Genomic DNA, 26582 nt, shown 5'->3' with positions numbered 1-26582 from the left:
CGCCTTTGACGTTGGCATACCGGTCTAGCATTTGGCTCTAAATCAATGTAATGCTGGCATATCTCAGGTTTCACTCCCTGCAAGTCTTTATAGGACCAAGCAAAGACATGTTTGTATGTTTGTAGAACCTCTCTCAATCTAGTTAAGGTTCGTTCTTGCAATTGACTCCCCAATGTAAAGCATTTTCCCTCTTCAACTTCCCAGCGCTGAGTAATTTCTAATGCATCAGAAACAAAGGCTGATCAGCGATGAGATCTAGCTTGTATAGGTGGATGGTCTCTCACTTTGAAACAAACATTTTCTAGAAACTTTTGCTTGGTGTTACACTCCTCCTCTTCTTCGTGCAAAGAACGAGCACTTACAAGACTTTCATGGGTATAAGGTATCACCATTAAAGGGTCTATTTCTTCTTCCTCATTGATAGGCTCCTCAATTTGAACCATAAAAGCATCCCTCGTCGCTACCTCAATCATCTTGGAATCAGCCCAATCATTGAACTCTCCTCTATCACCTCCTATTGTTTCATTGTATTGTGCTTTCAAGAACTCTCTGGAAAATGACTTATTTTTTCTTCTACTCATCTTTTGCAACGACGAGCAATCCTCACTCTTGTTATCTTTTTGCTTATATCTCTCACATTCTCTAAGCAACTTTCGAGTATACCTCGCATTATATCGGAGTTCTTGTCGACAACGACCAATCTCACGATCTTTTTCTCGAAGTAAGGCTTCCCAAGAAGTTTCTTCTTCATGACGGCACTCTTCAAGTTGCAAGGTCAAATCTTGCAAATGTCTAATTTTTATCTCAGCTCGCCCCTTATCTTCCTCTAGCAGCTTCACGTTCCTTAATAATGCGTCCATCGATTCACTAGAAAAAACGCGTTCTAGCTCTAACTGCTCTTGCAATTTCTCAATAAGGGCATCTAGCTCTTGGTGCCTTGCTTTATCCCCATCGTCTGCTCTCCTCTGCTTGATTGTATCCATGCAAAAGCAATCCGCTACACACTCCTCTGGTGATGACAACCAATCGGTAATGTCATTGTCAGAGTCATTCTCCGAAGAAAAATGCACTCGATATTCTCCCATACCAGCATCCAAAGCAAAGTTAGAGCACTCTCTCTTTTGCGTTATAGGCTCATCCGTATCAACCATTTGCATTTGATACCCATTTTGAAGAAAACGAGCATACTTATCTTTATTTAATGCAAAGCGTTCTTGGACTGCTTCCTCACCAACGGATGTATCACTTCCATATCCCGTCATTTCTTCGGTTGTAGAAGGTGGTTTAATGAACTCCCTCAAGAATTCTTTAGACACAACCCTCAATTGAACTCTATCCGTGCGTGGACCTATGGTTATTATCCCTTTATGCCACTTTTGAACACATCGAGATTGTACTAACCAAGGTCGTCCTACCAAGATTGGAAACGCTGCACCATAGGAATGCGGTCGCACTACTAGATAGGTAACACAAAACTCCAATCCAGCTATTATAGTCTTTACTCCTTGAAGCAGACCTAAGGGTTTCACTCGACGTTGATCTGCTACTCGCAACATGATATTTGTGGGCTCTAAACCCTTTAGGCCCAACTCTTCCATCGTGTGTTCAGTCATGAGATTCACCGCAGCTCCTCCATCTAGCTGTACCCCCATGACCCGATGATGTCCAATTTCCACCGTAATAGTCGGAGCCTCAGAATCCATAAACATATCAATTACTTGCACTCCTGTTTCCAAAGGTTCTTTAGGAGTCACTTCTTTTCTCACCCGCGAACGTCGACGTGCAAGTCGTTGATACATCTGCTTTCGACATATTGGAGAGATCTCCGCTAATGTAGGTAGACTAATAGACACCTCACACCGTTCCAATATATCCCATAAATCAAATTGAGGTTTTGGATCAACTTTAGCACCTATCCCGACCTTCTTAGCACGTGGTACTTTTAATCTATCAGGGAAAGGTGTTACACCAAGTTGGAAGTGAGGGCCTTTTCCTACGCGTGCTATGGGAGGTTGATCAGACGATTGCTCATCCGACACTGGCTCTTGACTCTCTGCAACTTCCTCTAAAGATGCCTCCTTAAGCATGCTTACTTTTCCTCCTTCTAATTGGGTTGATTTCGGCACGCTTTCTGCAGTCCTTTGCACTTTCCCCTGGGATCTAGTGACAACTCCCACCATTGGATGATTATGAGCAAATGTCACCTTTCTAGATTTTCTGTCTGCCAATTCTTTCTTAGCACCTACTATAGGGACTACTTCCACTAGATTTGCTGAAGTACTGGGACCCTCATCTACAATTTGCTTCCCTTTGTCCCCTATTAAGTTTGCATTACTTTTAGGGCAATCTTTCTCCTCGTGGCCCTCGTCACTGCATTGCTTGCATAAAGGAACATAATCTTGGTGTGCCCTTGCATTCGGGCAATATGCAGCAATGTGGCCTTCTTGGTGGCAGTTCCAACAAATCACTTTTCCTTGGGTAATTGTATTAGGACTTCCATATCCTTGATAACCCCGGCCAAAATATGGCCGATATGGTGACCCTGGCCTTTGTCCCCTCATTCCACCTTGCCCTCGCCCTCGTGGAAATGGAGGTCGGGCTTGTGCAGGTAATCCTTGCTGCAATTGTTGCTTATAGGGTTCTGGGATTCCTCTTTGCATAAAAGGTCGAGGTGGAGGTCCAATTTCATAAGTAATATTATTCTTATCCATGCAATTAAAATTAGTGTTCATCCCCTGCGCTTGCCTTCTCTCATGTGCTTGCTTAATAAAGCAATTTTCCTCTGTATGATTGTTTCTCAAGCAATAAGTACAAAACAAGATTCGTGGTTGATCAGGTACGACTCGAGATACAGTAGGACACTCTGTCGCCAAATGGCCATAGCCATGACATTTCCCACACCATATATTCGATCGGGGTGGAGTTTGTACACTGGCTTGCATAGTAGGCAACTGTGGCTCTATAGCCATAACGTCCCTTACTGGAGCTCGCACAGCACTTAAGATCTCCTCTTTAAATTTTCCCAACATACTTGTCACAATGTCCCCCACCCTTGACTCGCTCACTAAAGGTGGTGGTGGTGTTCCGGTCTGAAGCATATATGCCGGTGCAGTCATATATGGGTTTGGAGGCATGTATGGTGCTGGATTGGTATTAACAACCACTTGTGGTTGTGAGGGACCGCCATTGTTGAGACCTCATGGGGTCTCATAAAGCTAACCATAGGTGATGTCCCCATAGGGCCATAAAGTAATTCCCTCCGTCGTTGCTGTCCCAGTTGTACCTCTTCCCAGTTTCTAGCTTCTTGTTTGGCCGTGTTCAAATCAATAGGCCGACGAAGCCCAACATACTTCTGAGCCTCTGGATCCCTTAGACCATCAATCAAACGACGCTTTTGTGTGTCATCATTAGGGGCTGCTACTCCCATCTTCCTCACAATGGTCTCCATGCGTTGTATGTAATGGTCAATGCTCTCGTTCACTCCTTGCAACAAGTAGTCTAATTGCTGGGCCAATCTATCTTGAAAACCTTGCCTTCTAAATTTGGCCAAAAAAGATGTTGATAGATCTTGGTACGTGGCCTTGGAAGCTGCATCCAAGTTGCCATACCAACTTGCTGCTTCATCTTTAAAAGTTGCCGGAAAGATATGCAGCTTTTGATCTTGATCAATTATCTCGTTAGCAACACATGTCACCTCAAACTTTTGTAAATGCGCATCAGGATCCTCGTCCCAAAGTCCCGCAAATTGCACAAAGTCGGCTAACCGGATTGTTGCTCTTTGTGCTGGAGCAGCCATTTGGAAAAATGGTAATACCTCAAAAGTTGGATCGTCCCAAAAATTTAAAGCTCTAGGTCTTACCCTAGGTAATCGCGGATAGCTTCTAAGTCCTCTAGGCACACTACCGCTAGTGCCTGCAATAGTCTCTCTTTCCTCTCTTAATGGGCTATCAACCTGTACAAGTCGATTGCTGACTCCTAAATCCCTTATTGTTTGGTCATCACACGAAAGATCTTCCCCGCTTAGACTAGAAGGAACGCTAACCTTAAATTGACCGCTATCCAAGGATCTTCCTTGTGTCCCATTCAGTTCTTGCTCTCTCAACAATAGGTTCACTAACTCTAATTGCGCAGCGAGACGGATTTCAGCTCGTTCAGCCCTCCTTTTCCTCCTTTCTTCCCTTGCTTGTCTTGGGTCAATTGTTCGACCCTGAGTAGACTCACTCATACACTTCTTACTTCCTGAGGTTCTTCATGATTCTCTGGATTATCTAGCTTGATGGACCTTAAAATTGCCTTGATAAACCACTTCCACCAAATTGGTGCATGGAACAAACCAAAGGGCTCTATGGATCTAAGATAATCCTTGCAATACGTGGCCTTGATCTTACGTATCACATCACTAGGAAACTGTGGGTAATATTCTTGAATGAATATGTCCTCCCACTCTTGTCGTTCATCTTCGTACGGAACCCAGTTAGCAAAACTCTCCAAAAAATCACATGTGTTTACCAATGTCCCTCTCTCATTTAACTCATCGCGGCCACTCCTAAGTTCTTCTGATCCTAGGGGTCGTGCCGTTTTTTTTCTTTTTTTTTTGGTTTGTTTTTTGTTTGTTTTTTGTTTTTTTTTTTGAACTCCTAAACCCTGGTTCTCACACGCAAAATATATGCGCCGAGATATCCCGTAGCTACTAAATAGCTAGTGATCTCCCGGCGAACGCACCAAAAATGACCTGCCTTCCCACTCTCTAGTCCAACGCACTAATTATCCACTAAAACAATGAATGTGTCCTAGATAACAACCACACAGAGCCTAACTCTTAGAAACACGCACCCACACGGATACACAAATGAAAAAAAAACAAACAACGACCCCAACAGATTTTCAAGACACAACTTCACTTTTTAAACTGAATAAAGAAATTTAATATTAAAATGATTTTGTTTTAAATTGTTTCCAAGAAAGAACCGATATTTCAACACTTCCATGTTTCAGCAGACAACAGCATCACTGCACTCCACAGTTGGCTAATCTTCACTTTACTCTACTCTTTACTCTCTCTCTCTACTCATTATTCTCATGAATTCTCTTCTTCTTCTTTTCTCTTTCTCTTCCTCTTTCTTTCTCACTTTCTCTAGCTCTTTCTTTAGCTCTTTTTCTTTCTCTAGCTCTTTCTTTCTCCAGCCTCCTCCTCCTGAAACACAAACACAAGAATAAGGCATACAAATACATTCTCTCACACTCTCACGCTTTTACTTTTAATTATGCACCATGTCAAATGATCAAATCTCTTTCTCTCTCTTTCCTATTTTACATATACACATATAACGTAGCCATATTACCCTCTCTCTTCTTTCCTTTCTTCTTTCTTTCTCTTCCTTCTTTATTTTTCATTCTCTGTGTCCTCTCCAAACATCTACAAAGCCTTTGTTCTTTCATCTCTACTTGGATTACCCTATTTATACCCACCCTTTTGGCTTGCTTTCATTGGCTTGCTGTCACTATGGTCTCTCTATGGACCTCTTCTTATGCATCTCACCTTGGCTACTTTCATGGCGAGCCTTTGGCTTTCATGTGCATGCAATAAGGCTATGCCTCTCTCCTAATCTATGGCCTACCTAAAAGCAACATCTTCAGTGTTTTGCTACCTATGCTCTCCTGGTTGTGCTACGTAGCCCGTAAGACCCTTCCCCTACATCATGTATGCTATCCCAATCATAAGCCTCTATGACATTATCTCTCTCAATATGTGAACTAGAACCATACACATCATCATCATTATGAACCTTATGACCATCTACCACACCAGAGGGTTTCCTGCCGTGATAGGTTGGCACTGTTACACTTTACCCGCTCTGCAAGATAGGCTCACCAAAAATCGAGTCACTAGTGCACTACCAAACAGTCGACTGGCTGGTGACACACTAGCACCGTCTCCATTGCGGGTCTCCACTAAGGGTGATCCGGACAAGGCTTTGTGTCAACACTGCTCCAGATCGGCTCCTCCTCCTTCTAGATCACGACTTTCGGACGAGGTGGCTTTGATGGTTCACAGTCCGGATCAGCATGCTTTCTTATCTCGCTGGACAGGCTATTGTATTGCAAGCTTCAGGTTGATCTGTAAGCCACCGACCTGATCACCAGTGCCACCATCCGGTCTCGCTCTGCAAGACGCCTCGTCGGATTCCTTGGTCCGGATTCAAGTGCCCTATCGGATCCGAACATCATGCTCCGGACTGCACCAAACTCTAGATCTCCACGTCGCTATCCATTACAACGTTATTGTTCAGGCTCAAGGGTGTGCAGTGAGATGATGACCAACGCTCCGCACACCACACCTTAACCATCATGTCTCGCAACTACCACTTTGAATTGGGTTACCCCCACGCTTTGACTGAATTCAACACGACAACATGCAGAGGATCTGGTTGTAAAAACACACGTTGCTTGTTGCCTGCTCCGGGCTGCACCGAACTCGATGACGTTCCCCGGATCATCCTCAAACCCTCTTGATCAGCAGCGTTTATATTACGTTGAGTGCTTTGCGGGCTTCATGGTGCACTGCCACATATACACGCTTACACGCTTACTGCCAGAACACTGCACAGGTGGTGACTAACAGGCGACCTCCTCCCCCCCCGGACTTGGTTGGCTTTTGGAAGACGAAACGCCCCGGCAAGGCTATCATTCAGGCCTCTTTTGCGATCTCCTTCTCCGCCATCTCCACGAACCAGCCATCTGCGTCCAGCCAAGCTTTCTTCAAAAGGAACAAGTAAATGAAGAGAGACCGCTGTCTCTCTCTCTCTCTCTCTCTCTCTGCGTCGACCATGTGGCCTTGTGCACCTCCTCCTCCTCATTTGTAGGCGAGACGCGTGTCTTCAGCCTCAGCATCATCACATAACTTCAGCACCATAAATGACGCTGTACACACGCACTCTCGCTCGCTCTCCCTCTGTCTCTCTCTCACCTCGTAAAACCTTGGACTTCAGCTGCAACTTAGTCTCTTGAACTAGGCTGCATGTAGATGGATTACGGTGCTCCCAACTAGCAATGAGGTCTCTTCCAATCTTGATTAAAGCGAATGGACTCGGTGGTATGGAAGAGCGACCATTGAAATACACTTATGCTCATGCTCTGCGTATCCTTATGTTCCTATTCGCTCACTTGCACAGCCATGCTACAAGACCTCAGCCTTAATGATGCATGTAGCCATCAGTGAACATGGCTGTACAAATACTTAGTGGATGCACGTGACATGGCCATGCATGATGGATGCACAAGACACGACCACACATGGGCAGGTGCGAAGGCTTCCATAGTGGTGAGTCTGCAATGCAGCGAAACGCTGCTCAGCTGTTGTTGCGTTATCATATAATCAGATTATACCTCTAATCTGAGTTGGCCTTATGCGAGTTGGGCTTGAAGGACTCCCATTGCTGCACTAGCTTCGCCTCCAACTTTGCCTCCTTTCCCGCTATCTTGCCCTTATCTCGCAAATCTTCTGTAGCAGTGGAGGGTCAAGATATTGCTCAATGGATTGAGGCCATTGATGCCTCGGTGGCCCCTTCTCTGCATAGCCTCGCCAGACTACGTCATCTGCTTCCTCCGCCACCCCGACGGTAAGGGTCACCTCCTCGTGCTGCGCTTGGCTCCAACACAACCACCCCACTGATCACAATCCACTGCTCTCTCTCTCTCTAACACACACACACATTAATCAACAATAAAAAAAACGGCTTACCTCCTCTTCCTCCTCCTCCTCGTCGTGTTCTCCACGCCAGCGAGAGAGAAGAAAAACGTTTTTTTTCTCTCTTCTATTCTCTCAAGAGGGTACCAACGGGTGCTAAAACTACCCACCCCTTCATTTCTTTAATTTGAAATTTTTTATTTCTAACCACATTAAGGTCTACAAAGTCGTTCTCTTCCCCTCGATCTCTCTCTTCTCTCTACCCACTTACATACAACCTCTTCTGCCTACAAAATAATATTAATCGTCTCATCATTCCCATGCAATTGCTTCCACCAATGGACAACATCGACCATCATAATGCATGCAAATTCCATGACACTCCACACACATATGCTTCCAAATACCATGAAAATGCACCTAAAATAACCACAATTAATCCTATTTAACCCTAAAAATTGCTAAAAATGGCTTCAATCCAGGGGTCATCAGCATGGTCACTTGTGGTCCTTGAGTCACTACCTTGAACCACTTCACATCAAAAATGAACATAGAAAACTTTCTGAACCCAACCTTGATAATGTCTTGTATCATTCCATAGTAATCAAGCATGCCAACTTCACTACTTAGATCACATCCACTTGAACGACTTTCTTGCATGAAATTTTCATTTGACACTTAAATCAAATGTTATCTTATCTATTCTCTCCACTCGAAAGTGACCGTGGGACCAAAGTGCACCAAATTTGTGATACTGTAAGCAAACAAAGATCATGAAACTATATCAAGAACAAAAACTTATACAAGACTATGTCTTATGGTTTCTTGTGTACATATAAAAACTCATTTACATGGTAATCATAGCCATATGCAAGCTTCTCCTCCTCGTCGCTTATAATCTCGCAACTCTATTTTACTTATTGTATTGTTTTCTGAAGCCATCTACTAGAAGGAAATTCTGGAAGTTGAGCAAGTGAATCTGGGTATGGCAATGCTCTAGTTGTTTGATTCCTCGGGGGGTGCACTACTAGAAAACCCTAGGTATCATGTGCGTTCAAGAGGTATTTTAAAAACCCCTTAACTAAAATTTTCCCTCCAATAAAACAACCCCTCTTTACCTATGAACTAAATGATTTTTTTCTAAAAGTGAATTAAAAAATCCCTCTTGTTAATGTAATTGTGTTAATTTTTCTCAATGTATCTAATTAAAAAACCCCTCCTGTTGAAATCACATGGTACATTAACATTTTTTGAGTTGAACCCCCTGAGTTTGACTCTTTCTAAAATTCAAAATATCTTGGTCTCTTTCTGTCTTGCTAGGTTATACCTCTCGATCCATTTCTCCATAGCACTTGAGTTGAGGATGCAAAATTTATTAATCTTCTCTCGCAATGCCATATCCATTGTTCTCTTTGAAGCCCTTGTCCTTGAGGCTGTTCCCCAATGAGCTGATCATCCGCTTTTTGTGTCCACAATCATGGCATATGTGGATTTGGCATACTAAGAAATTTTGCTATGTATACAAGAGATTCTTGAACAAGCCATCCCATTGCAATACTGCCCTTAGGGGCGAGCTTTTTGACGAACAAAACCTTTTAGTGTCTTCATAAATCTCTCGAGCAAAAACATCCATTGACTATGAACAACACCTGCTATAGCAACCTCATCAACCACATGAGCAAGTAGGTGCAATTGAGTCAAGAAACTTGTTGAAAATAATTTCTCCTCCATTGTGACTACTTTAATGGAGTTTAGACGAGCTGCTTCCAACGTATTTCTTGTAATCCCCTTCTTTGATATACACTGTACCACTGCACTAATCCTGTATATTGTTGCTCTTATGTCTTTGCTAAGGCAATCCTTAACGGCTATTGGCAACATAAACTGTAAGATTTTGTGCCACAGTCATGAGACTTCAATCCACTAATCTCTCCATCCTTTGTGAATGCTCCATTCAAGAAACACATATAACCAGTGGGAGTATAAAACTCACTAATGCACTTCTTTACACACCGCTGCTCTTCTTTGGTTAAGACCCAAGGTGCTGTAGGGAGAATCACCTTCCCATTAGGTCTTCTCCGTGCTCATAACTGTTGCATGCTATCCACCTCTTATAGATCATCCCTTTGTGCCTTGCTCTCTTTAGCACCTATGATGGTTTTCGAAAGCATATTGGCTATGTTCTTGAAAATTTGCATAGGGTCAAGAAGATGATTGACTAGAAGATCACTCCAATATGGGAGTAGATGGAAGATGGATAACTACTTCATTTCGGGGGGTGAACAACTTGGATCCACTTCCCATTCCCTCCTCCAAATCACTTGTCTTTAGCACACGAGGAGTAGAAATCTCTCTCGCAACTCATGGTTTTCGGGGAGATACTTTTTGTGGCCCTCGTAGATAACCTTCTTCAAAGATGTTGAGTACCGGGCCTTTAATCCATGCCCACATATAGGGCATGCATTATAACCAGATATTGAAAGCCCTGTCAAACATGCTAATCATTATGATGAGATATTGAAATAATAAAAAAATACTGAAATCGTGAAATTAAATTAGGTTAAGAAATCTTAGAATAATTAAATTACCAGAGAACTCTCCATAGCTTGAGAAATCATGCATGATTAACATAAGTATTCCTTGCACTGTTGTAGCCCTTTCTCCAAAATCCTTAGACGCATCATGAACTTGGATACCATCCCATAACGTCCGTAGCTTGTCAACTAATGGAGCCACGTAGACATCCATGTTCTTAACCTTGTACTTCCTTGGAACTATCAAAGAAAGTAAAAGGTGCCCCTTCTTTATTGCTAACCTTGGTGACATGTTATAATTCACTAGGCAAACGGGCCTATACTCCATGATGAACTTCGTAAGCCAAATGGATTGAATCCATCCGTTGGTCCGAGATGAATATGATGAGGCTCTTCCCCAAAGTCCACCCACTTCTCTTTGATATGCCTCAATGCTGGAGAATCAGCAAGGCGGCACACGCATAACGTCATCTATGGATCTCGTGTTTTGATGCCAAGTCATTAAAGATGCAATGGATTTCATAAAAGCATGTGAAACATAGAGAGGGAAAGGGACACATACCCCATAAGTTTTGAAACACTCCTATCAGACTACCCATATATTGATTGCAAGTTCAATATAGAGAGGCAAGTTCAATATAGAGAGGCAAGTGCGAAGAACTCAAACACGTGCTTCATGGTAAAATGGTTGATGGGCAAGCCTTCATGGTAAAATGGTTGATGCACACATCGTTTGATGTCTTCTACTTCATGATCATCTACTCTGTGGCTTGTGTCGTGTAGGTAATCTATCATGTCGGCCATGTCATGTTCTAGAACTTGATCCGAGTTCGTAAAAGATTTCTCGTGTTCCAATCCCATCCAGGTTACCTATGCCCTTGCTCTTTTTCTCCACTTAGGTTGGATATCCACCGGTTCATTGTTGTCTAGGTGAACATTGAGGACAGCAAGTAGATGTTGCAAGTGCTCTACTAGAAATATGCCCCATTTTTTGGAATGCTCGTTTGCAAATTCTTTGACATTGGGTGACTTGATACTTGCAATGACTGCATGGGCATAACATTTTCTCCTCTAAATTGACAAAACTTGAAAGGTTCATAGCACTCACAGGCTCCATGTATGTTGAATATGCATGAAAATTTGGGTTCAAATGAGGGGGAGGTGGAGCTTCTTTTATACCTCTTCATGCATGGCCTAGTCGGTATATTCTTGTTTTTTATGGAAAGGTTTTGAGCTACCAAAAATTCAAAATTTGAATGTGAACAAAAATAAAAAATGAACTTAAGTGGCCGTCAAAATAGGTATCGAAATAATCATCGATATAACCATCGAAATACACGTCAAAAATATTATCTATTAACGCACATTTAGAAGCGTATTTCGATGGTTATTGTGATGGCTATTTTAATGAATATTTTGACATTGGGGATTTTTAATAGAACCACAGCATCTCACTATTAGCATTTTTGAAAACCAGTTTTTGCTTATCCTCTTCAAAAAATTGAAGGTTCTCTTCTCTCCCTTCCCTTCAAGTTTATGCAAAGAGATTGCTTATTTCATTTACCTTCCCAAGCTCTATTAATGGTTTGATTTACTTGTTTCTTTGCTTGTGTTATATGTATTTGTAGGTTTGCTATCTTTACACAATATCTTCATTTCTAGGTATGGACCGTAAACCCTTGCTGCTTTTGTTATTTTTTTCTTTTTTACTTATATACGAGAGGCCTCGAGATGGGGAGGTGGGTAGATAAAGCATACTGTATACGCTTATTTCCTTGTATAGAGTTTATGCAAGAAGCTCATGCATAGAGTTGGCATAGGCTTCTTGCAAGGTCTATGCATAGGTTTCTTGCAAGCTTGCATGAAGCTTATGCATAGAGCATGTGTAGAGGTTTCATAGGCTTCTTGCATAAGCCCTTATGGTTTAGGGTTCATGCAATAGGATTAGGGGTTAGGCTTATGCATAAGCCCTTATGCATAGCCTTTATGCATATAGGTTCATGCATAAACCCTTATGCAATAGGCTTATGCATAAGCCTTATGCATAGGCTTAGGGATAAGCCCTTATGTGTAGACTTCTTGCATTAGCCCTTATATAGATAAGCCCTTCACCTTAGGCTTCTTGCAAAGATATTTCTTATTTCTTTTGCCTTCCCAAGATTTATTAATGGTTCAATTTACTTGTTACTTTACTTATGTTGTGTGTATTTGCAGGTTTGCCTATTTTTACACAATCTCTTCACTTCTAGGTATGGACCGTAAACCCTTGCTGCTTTTGTTATTTTTAAAAAAAAACTTGTATACAAGAGGCCTCGAGATGGGGTGGTGGGTAGATAAAGCATACTGTATAGGCTTATTTTGTTTTATAAAGTTTATGTAAGAAGCTCACACATAGAGCTTGCATAGGCTTCTTCCAAGGTTTATCCATATGCTTTTTGCAAGCTTGCATGACTTATGCATAGAGCATGTATAGAGCTTGCATAAGCCCTTATGGTTTAGGGTTTATTCAATAGGCTTAGGGTTGAGGCTTATGCACAAGACTTTATGCATAGCCTTTATGCATACAAGCTTATGCAATAGGCTTATGCATAAGCCCTTATGCATAGGCTTATGGATAAGCCCTTACGCATAGGCTTCTTGTACTAGCCCTTATGCATTAACCCTTATGGATAAGCCCTTCAACATAGGTTTCTTGCATAAGCCCTTATGCTTTAGGGTCTATGCATAAGCCCTTATGCAATAGGCTTATGCATAAGCCTTATGCAAGGGCATATGGATAAGCCCCTATGCATTAGGATTAGGATGTAGGGTTTATGCATAGGCTTAGGGTTTAGGGTTTATGCAATAGACTTAGGGTTTAGGCTTATTTAATAGGCTTCTGCATAAGCCTTTATGCAATAGGCTTATGCATAAGCCTTATGCAATAGACTTATGCATAGGCTTAGGGTTTAGGGTTTATGTATGATCCCTTATGCAATAGGCTTATGCATAAGCCCTTATGCATAGGCTATGCATGCTTAGAAGTTTAAATGTGTAACTAATCACTTTTTCTCATGTTATATTTTGTAGGTCTTGCATTGTTGTCCTCTCCTTAGGCTTGACATTGTCGAGGTAAGGTCTATTATTCATGTAACCTCATGTTTATTGTGCAACCTCATGCTAGGTTTAGGGTTTAGTCTTATGCATAAAGATATGGGGCATTATTATAGGCCATGTAGAATGTTTAAGTCATGTTAGGAGTGGTTATTGGCGAGTAGGTGGTTATAGTGAAGGGGGATCCCTCTATCTTTTCATTGTCCTTCTCTTGTAAAAGAGAAGTTTCCTTTGGCTTTAATAGTGAAGAGTGTGTGGAAAGTCCTCAAAAGCTATCATCCAAAAGGGGGCATTGTCCACCGTGCGCTTGTCTAAGCAGTATTGTAGACGGTCTCAACAATGTTCTAATATCACATATTGCCTCGTTTATTAGGCTTATGCATAATCCTTATGCATAGGCTTATGCATAAGCCCTTATGCGCATAGGCTATTAATGCTTAGAAGTTTAAATGTGTAGCTAATCACTTTTTCACGTGTTATATTTTGTAGGTCTTGCATTGTTGTCCTCTCCTTCAGCTTGACAATGTCGAGGTAAGCTCTCTTATTCATGCATTCTCATGTTTAGCAACCTCATGCCGGGTTAAGGGTTTAGGCTTATGCATAGAGATATGGGGAATTATTGTAGGCCATGTAGAATGTTGTTTAAGTTAAGTTAGGAGTGGTTATCAGCAAAGAGTAGGCGGTTATAGTGGAGGGGAAGCCCTCGATCTTTTCACTATCCTTCTCTTGTAAAAGAGAAGTTTCCTTTGTCTTTAATAGTGGGGAGCATGTGGAAAGTCCTCATAATCTATCATCCAAACCAATTTTACCATTTTATGTCACAGATGAACTGCAAGAAAAGGGCTATGGCACAAGCTACTTTGGGGGAGGTGCTGGCACTTTTGCACAGCCATCACAGTGCCCACCACTACATAGGCCATGCCCTCGGACACTCTATGGCACGTCACAAAAATCTCGACCACGGCTCTCTCGGCTACTTCCAATCATTGTAAACGATATCGTTTGATGGGTTGTTGCCATGATGGTAACTCCACGGATGCTTCTTCCCCTCAGCACCGCAAGCGCCCACCCATTGCTAGTTGTGAGGGGACATCGCACCCACGCTCATCTCGCCTCTTCGACACAAATCCCTCTACCCCCAATCTGGCTTATTCCCACTACCAAAACAAGTAGTGGATGGAAATGTGGTCTTAGATGACGTTGGCGATGAGATGAAGTCTTAAATCCTTGAGTTATGCCCTGTAGCCTTTGCTCACGATTGCATGGCTACATGGCATAAACTTGATAGGGCCAAGAAGAAATGAGTCGTGAATCAAATCAAAATTGAGTTTATGCCAGCACCACCAGGTAGTCAAGAGGTTCATCCTCGATGGAGAAAAGATCACATGGTGAAAGTGATGAAGCAATGGCACAAGGACATCACACGCAAGAAGGTAAAGCCTGGGAGACAAAATCCTTGGAATTTCTCACAAGAGATTTGGGAAGAGGAGAAAGCACCATGCAAAGATTTGGAATTTATCACAAGAGATTTGGAAAGAGGAGTGTAGAAAGCACCATGAAAATCCCCAAAGGTATAAGTAGCAAGAGGAGGCCACAGTGAAGCGAATGGAGAGCATAGGGAGCTCCCACCTTGGAAGCAGTGGCTGGGATGTTTTCCACACCTATTTTGTAAGTGTTAATACACATATCACTCACGTTTTTGGCATAATGGGCATTTAATTTTTTTAAATAAGTACTAATGCTTCATGCTTCCAGCTGCAATGAGTTGTCGGTCATGCTATTGCATGGGACGTATACCCTCCTCTAGCAACTTGAGCAAGAGGGCCACAACATGAATTGGACGGATGTGGTGAATATGGTAAATCGCAACATTTTCTACACATCAATTAGTTTTTTCCTCACTTGTCATTTCTAAGTTTTTTTTCCTTGAATACTCTTATGCACGGACCAGTGCCAAACCATGAGGACAACGCTGATGATTAGGAGCTGTGTATAGGATTCGAGTCTCAGTGGCGTACTTCTTTTTGTCGGCTCTATGCCTCTTTTTGTGCACTTTCTTTTGGCCCCATTATGAGCTATGTAACTTTTGTTACTTATTAATAAAAATTTCCATTTCATGACCTTACAACAGAGAAAAGAGATGTAATTTGTAACACTGGTATACAGGTACACCCAACTACTACAGGACTACAACTGGGTTTACCATTATGAAAAAAAATTAAAACATGCATTCGTTGATATATCTATCGATATAAGCATAAAAATAAGCATCGAAATCGTGATAAAAAATAGCATCGTTAATGTCAAAATACAGGTCGCAATAATGGTCATTGTCAGCATCGAAACTGGCATCCTAATAAGCGTCAAAATAGTGGCCAAAAAAATGATTATTTTTTATGGTTATCTCGACGTTTATATCGATGTGTATATCGATTCGTATATTGACGGTTCTATATCGATGCTTTTTTCAACACACATATTGACGCTTTTGGGGATTTTTTATATGTTCAAAACCGTCAGAAAAAAAGTCAAAAATAAACCTGCCTGTAATAGTGAATCTAAGGTGCGGGGGGCTACTCTCTACAGACATCATGTCTTTTGGTCTTAGATCGGGTTGACCTTATGGGTGAAGGAATTATACCCTATAGCAAGCTAACAAAACTTATGTGGTTGAATTTCTATTTCAGGCCCCGTTTCGGCTTTGCGAAGTTTTTATAAGCAGTTTGAAGAGGTATCAACAATAATCACATATTCTAGATATGTAGTGTTTTTGTGCAGGTTTTGTAAAAAAAATTATGTGAAATGGTTGATGTATTGTACCTACAAAGTATTTAGAGACTGGATATGTATGTGCAAGTGATTGGGTTACATACAGTAACTATAATATGAAAGATATAGAGTACCATAGGTGATTAAAGATTTTTGGGAGTGCAGAAGCTTTTTGTAAATACTGTGTGTGTGCAGGTAAATGTTATAGAGCAACAAGGAAAATTTCTAACCATCTATCACAAATTTTAGTGAGAAGTTGGATAAGAACAACTTCCAAGCTTGGAAGTTTAGAATGACAAACTTCCTAAATGGAAAAGGCTATTGGGAGTTTGTTATAGCAGGTGACGAGAAGGAGCCAAAGCTTCTATATAGGGTGTGGTGGCATCTTGTCATAGATATCTCCTCCGGCCGGGTTTTTTGGGTGAGCAACGGTTGGGAGATGGGAACCTAGCCGGAAGCTTTGATGTATTGTTCATAGTCCTGGCTAAGAGGGCTGGGTGGACAAAAATATTGTGTGGTGAATTCCTTGTTGTAAATATAGGAGCCTTCTAGTGTTACTCTAAACCCCATACTCTTGATTGTTGACATTATTCCTCTCTTGCATTATAGGCATGATGTATCAGCCCACCTTACTTAACTACTTAAACTCTGCACCTTCTTGATAGGAGAAAACAACTTTCCCCTACTGGTTTTCTTTTTACCATACCCGTGAAGTTCTAGTTTTCTGATATCTCATAAGACGAATCTCCTTAAGACTTATGTAGTGGTTGAATATCTCACAAAGGTGCTCCTTGTTCACCTAGATATGAAGGAGAACCATGAGTTACAACAAACTTTTTACTACTAAATAGTAATAGTTACAAAGTGACCTACCTATGGTGCTAATCGAGAGACAAATGCAATACACAGGTCAATATTCCAGTTCTTTTCTTTCAAGTCTAGTTTTGCTTGCACATTAGGTTCTTCATGACCTGATGTAGCAATTTCACCAACATTTTGTCTTGTATCACTGTGAATGCTACCCAAATTCTCATTTGTTGCCTCTTTAGCATTGTGAGCTATTGAGATTCTAGGCCGTTTTTGGATTTCTTTTCTTTAGAGGCATCTGAATCTTGAAGGTGTTCTATCTTCTATCCCAAACTAGTAGCAACTACCTTCTTGGCCAACCTTTCCTCAGCTTCCTTCAAATTACAAGAGTCTGCAAAACAACAAAATTAGCATCTTCTAGCCTTCTATTGTAGCACCTCTTATAGATAGTATGAACCTTATCTAAATTTCCAAAACTTACTTCCATGGAAGTTTACCCTTTCTAGGCTTCAACCATCTACTAACTCGGTTTGGTCTTGAAGCCTGTAAGCCTGTTGCTACACCAGTACAGATAGGTGATAGCCTTAGTCTCCTGGATACAAGTGAACTATTTGATGCATCACTTTATCAACAGGCTATTGAGTGTCTCATCTATCTATGTAATACGAGGCGAGACATTTATATTGGGGTCCCCCACTTGAGTAGGCTTATGCAAAGTCTCAGAGGCAAGCATTGGAAGGGTGCCAAACAAGTATTCAGATACTTACAGGACACTTAGTTCCTTGGCCTATTCTATGCTAAGAGGGAGGATGTTCAATTGTGTGCTTTCAATGATTCTGATTGGGCTAGATGTTATGACACGCACGAGTGTCCACTAGTGGTTTTTGCTTTCACCTTGGTGAAATTTGTACATCATGGCTCATCAAGAAGAAGCCAACAATGCTACTTTAAGTTATGAAGTTGAGTACAAGATAACTTTTACAGTGACTATGATGTGTGTATGGTTTAGACGCCTTTTGGTGGCAGATCTTGGTGTTGGTGGCAGCAGTCCCCCAACTCCATCTTCACTGATGACACAACTAGATTGCATTAGTCATTTGCGAGGAACCCATTGTTTCGTGCTCGCACAAAGCAGAGTGAGATGCATTATCATTATATCAAGGAGAGGCTCATTGTAGAAGAGATTAACCTTTCTTATATCTCTACACATGACAATGTGGCAAATATGTTCACAAAGGCTCTCTCATGAGGGAAGTTCAATAATTTTCTCAAAGCTTTGGGATTATTTTGCGATTTGGAGATTGATCAGCCACATGATCCCTGTACATGTTCACATCATCACTATTGGGAGGATTTATAGCATTTATATGGTAGTTGTTGAAATAGGCAAACAAACCCACTGTATTACTAGTGTGAAGGCTTCATATATTGGACACAAGAACAAAACTTATCCCCACTTAGACTCAATGTAAAAGAAGCCTTACCGCATGTGATTCTCCATATGTAAAAGGGTCAAATCAATCATCCACCGAGTGTGTGAAAGCGAACCTATCCACCACAGCTCACATCATAGGTGATGTCATGGGGACATAATGTACCTTTAGCCTATAAAGAGGCATTCCACTCATGAATAAAATAAATTAACTTTTTCCCTTATCTTGTGTACACTCTCTCTTTTCACTCAGCTTAATCTTAGTAATCATGTCTCTCAAGCTTGTGATTAACTATGAGCCACCATACCTCATTACACTCCTACACTGCACTCTCACACACTGTGTGTCGATCTCTCTACTTTCTCAACATGGTATCTTAGAGCATTAGTGTAGGTATGTTTCCTCAAGCCTTCCATATCATTTCCACTCCCAATGATCAGGTCATTAGCCCTTAATCATTGTCATTAGGTGCACTGATCACACTTCACATACCCTTCCTAAAATTATGGATCTGGATACCCAACCCTTGGAGTTCTTAGATTTATCCATCCACCAAAACATCGGCAACCAAACTCCATAGGCCTCTACCTCACATCGGGGTGCTCCTTCTTGGTAGGTACCTCCCTCCGGTCCCACCCCCCCTTCTATCTCTCCCACCTGTCTCTCTTCCTCACAGCAGGCTCATGGGAGTCACATTAGGTCGGGCACCCACACATGAGAGAGTTAGATGCCCTCGTCCCGTTGGACCCTGCCACCTCCAGCTCATGAGTCCTAGATTCAGGAGATCCTGGCCTGCCATTGAGGAGCCTCATCCTCACAATAGACTATCAATACTAATTTTGGAGTTCATTTTTTATGTTTTCAAAAAGGTAGTTTATTTTTCCATTTAAACTTACTAAGTTAAATCTCCAAACCTATTAACCTCATCCTCACAATAGACTATCAATACTAATTTTGGAGTTCATTTTTTATGTTTTCAAAAAGGCAGTTTATTTTTCCATTTAAACTTACTAAGTTAAATACCCAAACCTGTTAACCTCACTTGATTTTCGCAAGGACCACAAGCATTTTCCCTCTCCCTGTAGAAGAAATCACTCCCTGAGTCCCCTCTCTCAAAACCCCAAAACAAATCGTCTTTCTTTTTTTCTCTACTTTTCCCTTGGAAGTGTGAGTGGTCCGCTCTCAAGGAACCACACCACAGTTAGAAAGCCGCGTGAGTGGTCCGCTCTGTACAATCACAAAACGTTAGAACCCGCGTGGCCCGTCTTCCGTCCGCGACGCCGGCGCCAACCATCCACGTTGGTGGGGACGTCCTGCTGAATAATAAGGCACACGATTCTTGGCATCGTGAACACACACACACACACACAAGCGCACACTCTGGTCGGGACGAGCATGCCTCCTCTTAAGCCCCGCCTGCACCGCCAGCTCACTCTCAGCTTCTTCGGCATTTCTCAGCTTCTTCTGCATTTCGCAGTTCCAGGTAGGGGTCGTCTTCTCCACTGCAGTTGTCGTCATGCAAGGCTTTGCCCCTGCGATCTGACGAGACCTCTTCGTTCTTCTCTTTGTGTTTGCGAATCAAGGGAGCTTTGCACAATGGGGATTTCTCTCAAGGCCTGCCTCTCAACGACACCATGCAGGAGGTGGAGGTGGAGATGCTGCCGGGATGGCAAATACGCGGCACCGTGCAATACATCCAGGCGGGCGGCAACATCTCTCTTCCAGACAACGGGCGGGCAGTCCAGCTAGGCAGAAACGGGCGCATCAGCCAAGCCTTCGCCGCTCAGCCAGGCGCCGCCTACTCCCTTACTTTCACGCTCGCGTCCGCCGGACAGAGTTGTTCCTCCATTGACCTCCTCAGTGTGGCCGACCCCGCCTCCGCCTCCGCTTCCTCCTTCATGCTCCACCAGGAATACAGCAACGTCACCTGGGAGACCCACGCTTGGGGCTTCATCCCAGTCTCTAGCCAGACAAACCTCACCCTCAGCAACCAGCTCAGCCAAGAATTGGCACCGCAGCAGCAAGACCCCAACATCACCTGTGGCCCTGTCGTCGATACAGTCTTCTTGAAGAAACTTACCACAACAACAGTCAGCTCCTCCGGTATGTGTTTTCATCAAGCATTACTACATTTCCTGGAAGTACGCTTTTGCATGAGCATGCATCGATCCCCCGAATCGGATCACCGGGGGAAGCCCGCAGCTTAGGCAAGCTTACATGTAATCTTTGTAATTTTCAGCTTCCTGCTGCCATCATGCAGCTAACTTCAAAGTCGTGTTGATATGCCTTACTTTGTACAAGTGCTCAATGCTTTCATGCACATCTTTTGTGGGTCTTGCATTCTCTTTCTCTCAAAGTGGCTCTTTGGTTGGTTGTACCCGCAATGAGGAGTTAGTGTGATGCTGCAGAAAACTTGCTGATGAATGGAGGCTTCGAGGAGGGACCTTACTTGCTTCCCAACTCTTCCTATGGGGTGCTACTGCAGGGCATCACAAACATGAGCACCTCACCACTTCCTGGGTGGATGGTTGGGTTGTCGACGGTGAGGTACATTGATTCCGGCCACTACTTTGTTCCAGGGCGCGCTGCAGCGGTTGAGCTGGTAGGAGGGCCTAGTGCCAGCCTGCAGCAGGTGGTGAGCTCTTCCAATGGGGCAGAGTATGCATTGAGCTTTGCGATGGGGGATGGCAAGGATCTTTGCCAGGGAAACATGAGTGTGCAAGTCACAGCAGGGGATGGCACAACCAATTTCACCCACAACTCAATGGGCTCAGGGAGCTACGAGAACTACACTATGAAGTTCAGGGCAGTCTCTGACACAACCAACATCTCCTTTGTGAACCTCCTGCGCAATGAGGAGACGGACTTCCTCTTTTGTGGCCCTGTCATTGACAATGTGGTGCTTGCTCTTGCTTCTTCTTCTTCTTCTTCTTTTTCTAGGAGCCCATACCACCTCTCTGTCAATAGTGCCTTCCTCCTCTTGATCTTCAGTCTTGCTGCAAATGTTTTTGTGGCCTCCATATTGTGAGGAAAACCCTTTGACATAATTCAATATACGCACGCACATCCTCTTCTTCAAGTTACCAATCGCGAAGATGTAATTGAATGCCAAATCCGATGTTACTTTTAGATATTGTCTTAACCCACCTGTAAATTTAATTCTTTTTTTTTTTTTCGTTTCGAGCACGCGGCCAAGGGAATTCAAACCCGGGCTGTTGGTTTGGATAGAAGGAATCCGTAGTAACCAAGTAACCAAGATGCCACTTTTTGCGGCCAATGGGATTCAAACTCGGGCTGTTTCTTTTCCGGTTTGGATAGAATGAATCCATAGTAACCAAGATGCCGCTTTTGCCTTTAGCATAAAAGGGCTCAATAACTATATGCAGAGTCTGGTGTGCATATTGAGACTTTTTTTCTGGTGTGCAATAATTAACTGCATGAATGCAGCTAATCCATGGAAGTCTAAGGTTGAAAGGTTGAAAACGAAGATTAAGGTTGAAAGGTTGAAAACGAAGATTGATTAATTTAAATTCAATTTTGAGATTTTAATTACGCAATTACAAAGAGGGATAAAATTGTGACACGTGAAGGCTTAAGGCACACGAGGGGAGCGACGATGATTGCGACTAGTGATTAGGGTTTCCCTTAGGTTAGGGTTTCGTCCAACGAATCTGGTTAGTCACCTTCCTTCTCCTTCCTATTTGGCCTTCTTAGAACTTTGGAAGGAATGAATCCGTACTACGAGCACATCTTCTTGCGGCCAAGGGGGTTCAAACCCGGGCTGTTTCTTTCCCGGTTTGGATAGAACGAATCCATAGTAACTAAGATGTCACTCTTTGCGGCCAATGCGTTTCAAACCCGAGCTGTTTCTTTTCCAGTTTGGATAGAACGAATTCGTTAGAACGAATCTGTAGTAACACACATCTCTTTGCAGCCAATGGGATTCAAACCCAGGCTGTTTCTTTCCCGGTTTGGATACGAATCCATAGTAACCAAGTAACCACCAAGATGCCACTCTTTGCGGCCAATGGGATTCAAACCCAGGCTATTTCTTTTCCTGTTTGGATAGAACGAATCCGTAGGTAACCAAGCTGATGCCTCTTTTGCCTTTAGCAGAAGAGGGATGAATGACTATATGCACATCTCCTTTGCGGGCTGGTGGACAAATTCGAACTCGCGTTATTTCTTTTCCTGTTTGGATAGAATGAACCAAGATGCCTCTTTTGCCTTTGGTAAAATAAGTATGAATGGCTACGTGCACATCTATTTGCAGCCAGTGGGAAAATTTGAACCCATTTTTTCTTTCTCTGTTTGGATAGAAGTGTAAATTTTATGTGCATACAATAAGTGATTTTTTGCTTATTTCACTTGTTTGGATGAGTAGGTACTTGTATGCGATTCAGCTACAAAAGATGGAGGCTTGTCAAAGGTGATTACACTACAACATAATCAGGGCGCCTAGCAAACAAAAATAGCAGTGCTTTTATAACTACAAGGATAAGGAGATGTCGGGCCTATTTCGCTCTACTAGACACATTGCTATTTTCACTCCAATGGGATCGATGCTCAGCAGAGCGAAATTAATTTCGTTGCTATGTGAAACGAAACACTGTTGTTTTCATTTCGTTGCACAGCAATGATATTTCCTTGCTCAACAACGAAATTTCATTGCTATTTTTGCTGATGAGCAACGACCGCATTAATATTGCGTACCCAGTCTATTCCGTCTCTTTTTTAATACATACAGAAACTTGAAAAGAAATTCACATTCAGAGCATGTTTGGATTGGCAATTAGTGCCCAGTCCGGATTTTTCAAGTCTCTTGGTGCTTAAGAGGCCATGGAAAATCCGGGCCTTCTCCATACCATCGTACCCAAACATGCTCTGATTGTGACCAAACTTTGCAAGAATGTGGGGGGGACCCACCCCCACATGCTTGCAAAGTTTGGTCCCCATCGGAGCATGTTTGGGTACGATGGTATGGGGAAGGCCCAGATTTTCCATGGCCTCTTAAGCACCAAGAGACTTGAAAAACCCGCACTGGGCGCTAATTACCAATCCAAACATGCTCCGATGGGGACCAAACTTTGCAAGCATGTGGGGGGGACCCACCCCCACATGCTTGCAAAGTTTGGTCCTTATCGGAGCATGTTTGGGTGCGATGGTATGGGGAAGGCCCGGATTTTCCATGGCCTCTTAAGCACCAAGAGACTTGAAAAACCCAGACTGGGCGCTAATTGCCAATCCAAACATGCTCCGATGGGGACCAGACTTTGCAAGCATGTGGGGGGGACCCACCCCCACATGCTTGCAAAGTTTGGTCACAATCAGAGCATGTTTGGGTACGATGGTATGGAAAAGGCCCGGATTTTCCATGGCCTCTTAAGCACCAAGAGACTTGAAAAACCCGCACTGGGCGCTAATTACCAATCCAAACATGCTCTGATTGTGACCAAACTTTGCAAGCATGTGGGGGGGGACCCACCCCCACATGCTTGCAAAGTTTGGTCCCCATCATCGGAGCATGTTTGGGTACGATGGTATGGGGAAGGCCCGGATTTTCCATGGCCTCTTGAGCACCAAGAGACTTGAAAAACCCACACTGGGCGCTAATTGCCAATCCAAACATGCTTTGATTGTGACCAAACTTTGCAAGCATGTGGGGGTGGCCCCTCCCCCATGCTTGCAAAGTTTGGTCCCCATCAGAGCATGTTTGGGTGCGATGGTATGGGGAAGGCCTGGATTTTCCATGGCCTCTTGAGCACCAAGAGACTTGAAAAATCCGGACTGGGTGCTAATTACCAATCCAAACATGCTCTGATTGTGACTAAACTTTGCAAGCATGTGGGGGTGGGTCCCCTCCCCATGCTTGCAAAGTTTGGTCCCCATCGGAGCATGTTTGGGTATGATGGCATGGAGATTTTCAACAAACAATATGATAGCCAAAGTGTTAAAAAATATAATAAAATCAAGAACATCAACTAAAATGTAATGATACTCAATAATGAGAAAACTCATAATGATATAAACATCAAATAAGTACATCAGAATGAAAATGAGCTACCCCAGCTAGTCTGAGGTTAGTCACTGCCCAAAAATCTAAGTACAATGTAAGTGAGCTAACCCAGCTAGTCTGAGTTTAGTCACTATCAAGATAGAGATCTAGTCAGCAGCACCCTCTCTAGCTCTCAACTGCTCTAGAATGCTCTCATGGTCATCCACTCGAAGCCGAAAACGAGGGTGAGAACTGTGTTTTCGGCTCTGTACTCGAACAAGAGTGAGCCTGGTAGCAACCACTAGATGAGAGAACTGAAATGCCTCTAACTCCCACTTCCACTGCTGGAACTCAAGACTCCCCCGATGAAGTCGAATCTGCTGGTAGAACCGGCCTGCCACAATCATGCTATGGGCGTCATAAGAAAACCCATGATCATCCACTGTATCCTGGTCAAGCATGCACTTTGGCCTAGTGCAACTCATCAGATAGTAGTCTACTCCCTCGCTATTTTCCTCACTGGCAATAACAGCAAATACATCACCCTCCTGTAGCAAATCTGTCAGGTCATCATAACTGACCATGAACGCAGGACCTGTGTGCTCATCAGACACCACTGGATGTGAAGGATGCTTGGGGGAGAGGAATGTCTGTATCCATGCATCTGCCCAACCTCTCGAGGCACAATGTGACCAATCGCCATCCATACATGCTCCACAGAAGCATGCAAACCGTCGTGTGTAAATCATGGGGGCCGCCATGCACGTGCTCCTGATGGAATGTAAGCCCAAGGTGCCAGGTACTGTGTCACAATCATGGGAGGCTCTACGGTCAATCATGCCACCATCCACATGCCAAAAAAATCTCCTGACAATCCGAGCATCACGTTTGGGGTATGATGATGCTGCACTCCCACACAAATGTTGGGAGCACCACTCGACTACGTGGCCTGCATCTCTGAACCACCGAGCATCCTGTCGCAGCTGATGACGCCTCAAGGCACGTTTCACACACGCGCCCGCACCATCATGCTCACCCTTCCCGTGACGAGTCTCAAAGAATGACCAAATCACTGGGATACTAGACTGCACATGCCACCTATAAATCCATAAAAGATAGTCTTAGTTATTGTTTTCTTTAAGATGTTCTAGTGAATTTAGTTTAATTGTAAATGTAAGAAAGCCATAAGTACTACCTGTAGAGCCAATAGAATTGACGTGATGACTTGAACTGTGCGCCACAACCATCCGACCAAACCCATCGCTGGACATGTCTGATCCCACAATCTCCTAAAAAATCGTCATGGAGACGAAAACAGTGTTGCACAAAATGTGCATCATGTGAACGATCATCACTGATATAGAAATGATACTCTCGAATAATGGCACGGGTCTCGGGGGTACTCGCTATCCCATCTACATGAGCCTCTGCATGTCGATAGCTAATGTGGACCAAAATAGCAACCTGGTGAGGTAAGCAATACATACGTTTAGGACACAAAAAATCAATTAAGTAATGTAGCTCAAACATAAAACAAATATTACAAAATATAACCATTACCTGCTTTGAGAAGTAATACTCAGATTGTATCTCCTGAAAAGGTGTGAAAGTGTAGTTCTCTGCAAAATCAATCACAGAGATGACCACACCAATAGGAAACTCTGCTAGGCATGCTCGGAACTGACGATCTTGCCACTTGGCACAATGACTGTGCCGTATGTAGGGGTAGATCTGCTCCCTAAATGTGGCTGTGAAGTGACAACGTGGTGTATGTTTGTCCACGAGCTGCAACTTCCTGGACTGTCCACCACTCTGGAGCTGGTGTGTCACATACTCATAACGTTGCCATGCCACTATCTCTTGGTCACTTGCATCAAGATCTACCATCTGTAGATGTGCAAGTGAACCACATGATGTGCAATTGCTCTCCACACAAGGCATCCTATGGAACTGGGCATCCTCCGTGCGTGCACACAAAAGAGAGTGGATGAAATCACGTGGACTACGAGGCAACTCTCTATGCCCACTAAGAGAACGGAACACATCATAAAAAAGTTTGAACTCAACATGGTAGCGACAACAACATGTGTCACGCTGACGTGAGTACCTCACAAACCAAGGCTTACACCCCTCAAATGACCTTTGCCCAATTTTAAGCTCTGGATACGAAGCCACAAACTGAGAATACAACTCAGTTTGGGACATTTCAAGAAAGCAAGCACCGTGCTCAATGAACACTCCTCTTGTCACTCTCTTACGCAAAG

At 43.1% G+C, this 26582-nt stretch overlaps 1 protein-coding gene across 1 annotated transcript; it reads left to right on the top strand.

Moving 5' to 3' along the window:
- Positions 1 to 19678: 19678 nt before the first annotated feature.
- On the top strand, positions 19679 to 21452 carry LOC147615035 (protein BIIDXI-like). Its single transcript, XM_086779846.1, has 2 exons — positions 19679 to 20426; positions 20732 to 21452. Exons 1-2 carry the CDS (start codon positions 19958 to 19960, stop codon positions 21349 to 21351), a joined length of 1089 nt encoding a protein of 362 aa, XP_086635972.1. The 5' UTR covers positions 19679 to 19957; the 3' UTR covers positions 21352 to 21452.
- The last annotated feature ends 5130 nt before the right edge of the window (positions 21453 to 26582 follow it).

The sequence above is a fragment of the Cibotium barometz genome, chromosome 41 (assembly GCF_041138505.1).
Source record: "Cibotium barometz isolate CiBa-2024 chromosome 41, ASM4113850v1, whole genome shotgun sequence".
Classification (NCBI taxonomy): Eukaryota; Viridiplantae; Streptophyta; class Polypodiopsida; order Cyatheales; family Cibotiaceae; genus Cibotium; species Cibotium barometz.
This window is presented reverse-complemented; position numbering and strand designations above follow the sequence as displayed.

Coding starts and splice junctions, on each gene's coding strand:
- LOC147615035 (XM_086779846.1), top strand. CDS start 19,958: ATGCAGGAGGTGGAGGTGGAGATGCTGCCGGGATGGCAAATACGCGGC. Junction 20,427..20,731: donor AACAACAGTCAGCTCCTCCG/GTATGTGTTTTC, acceptor GTGATGCTGCAG/AAAACTTGCTGATGAATGGA.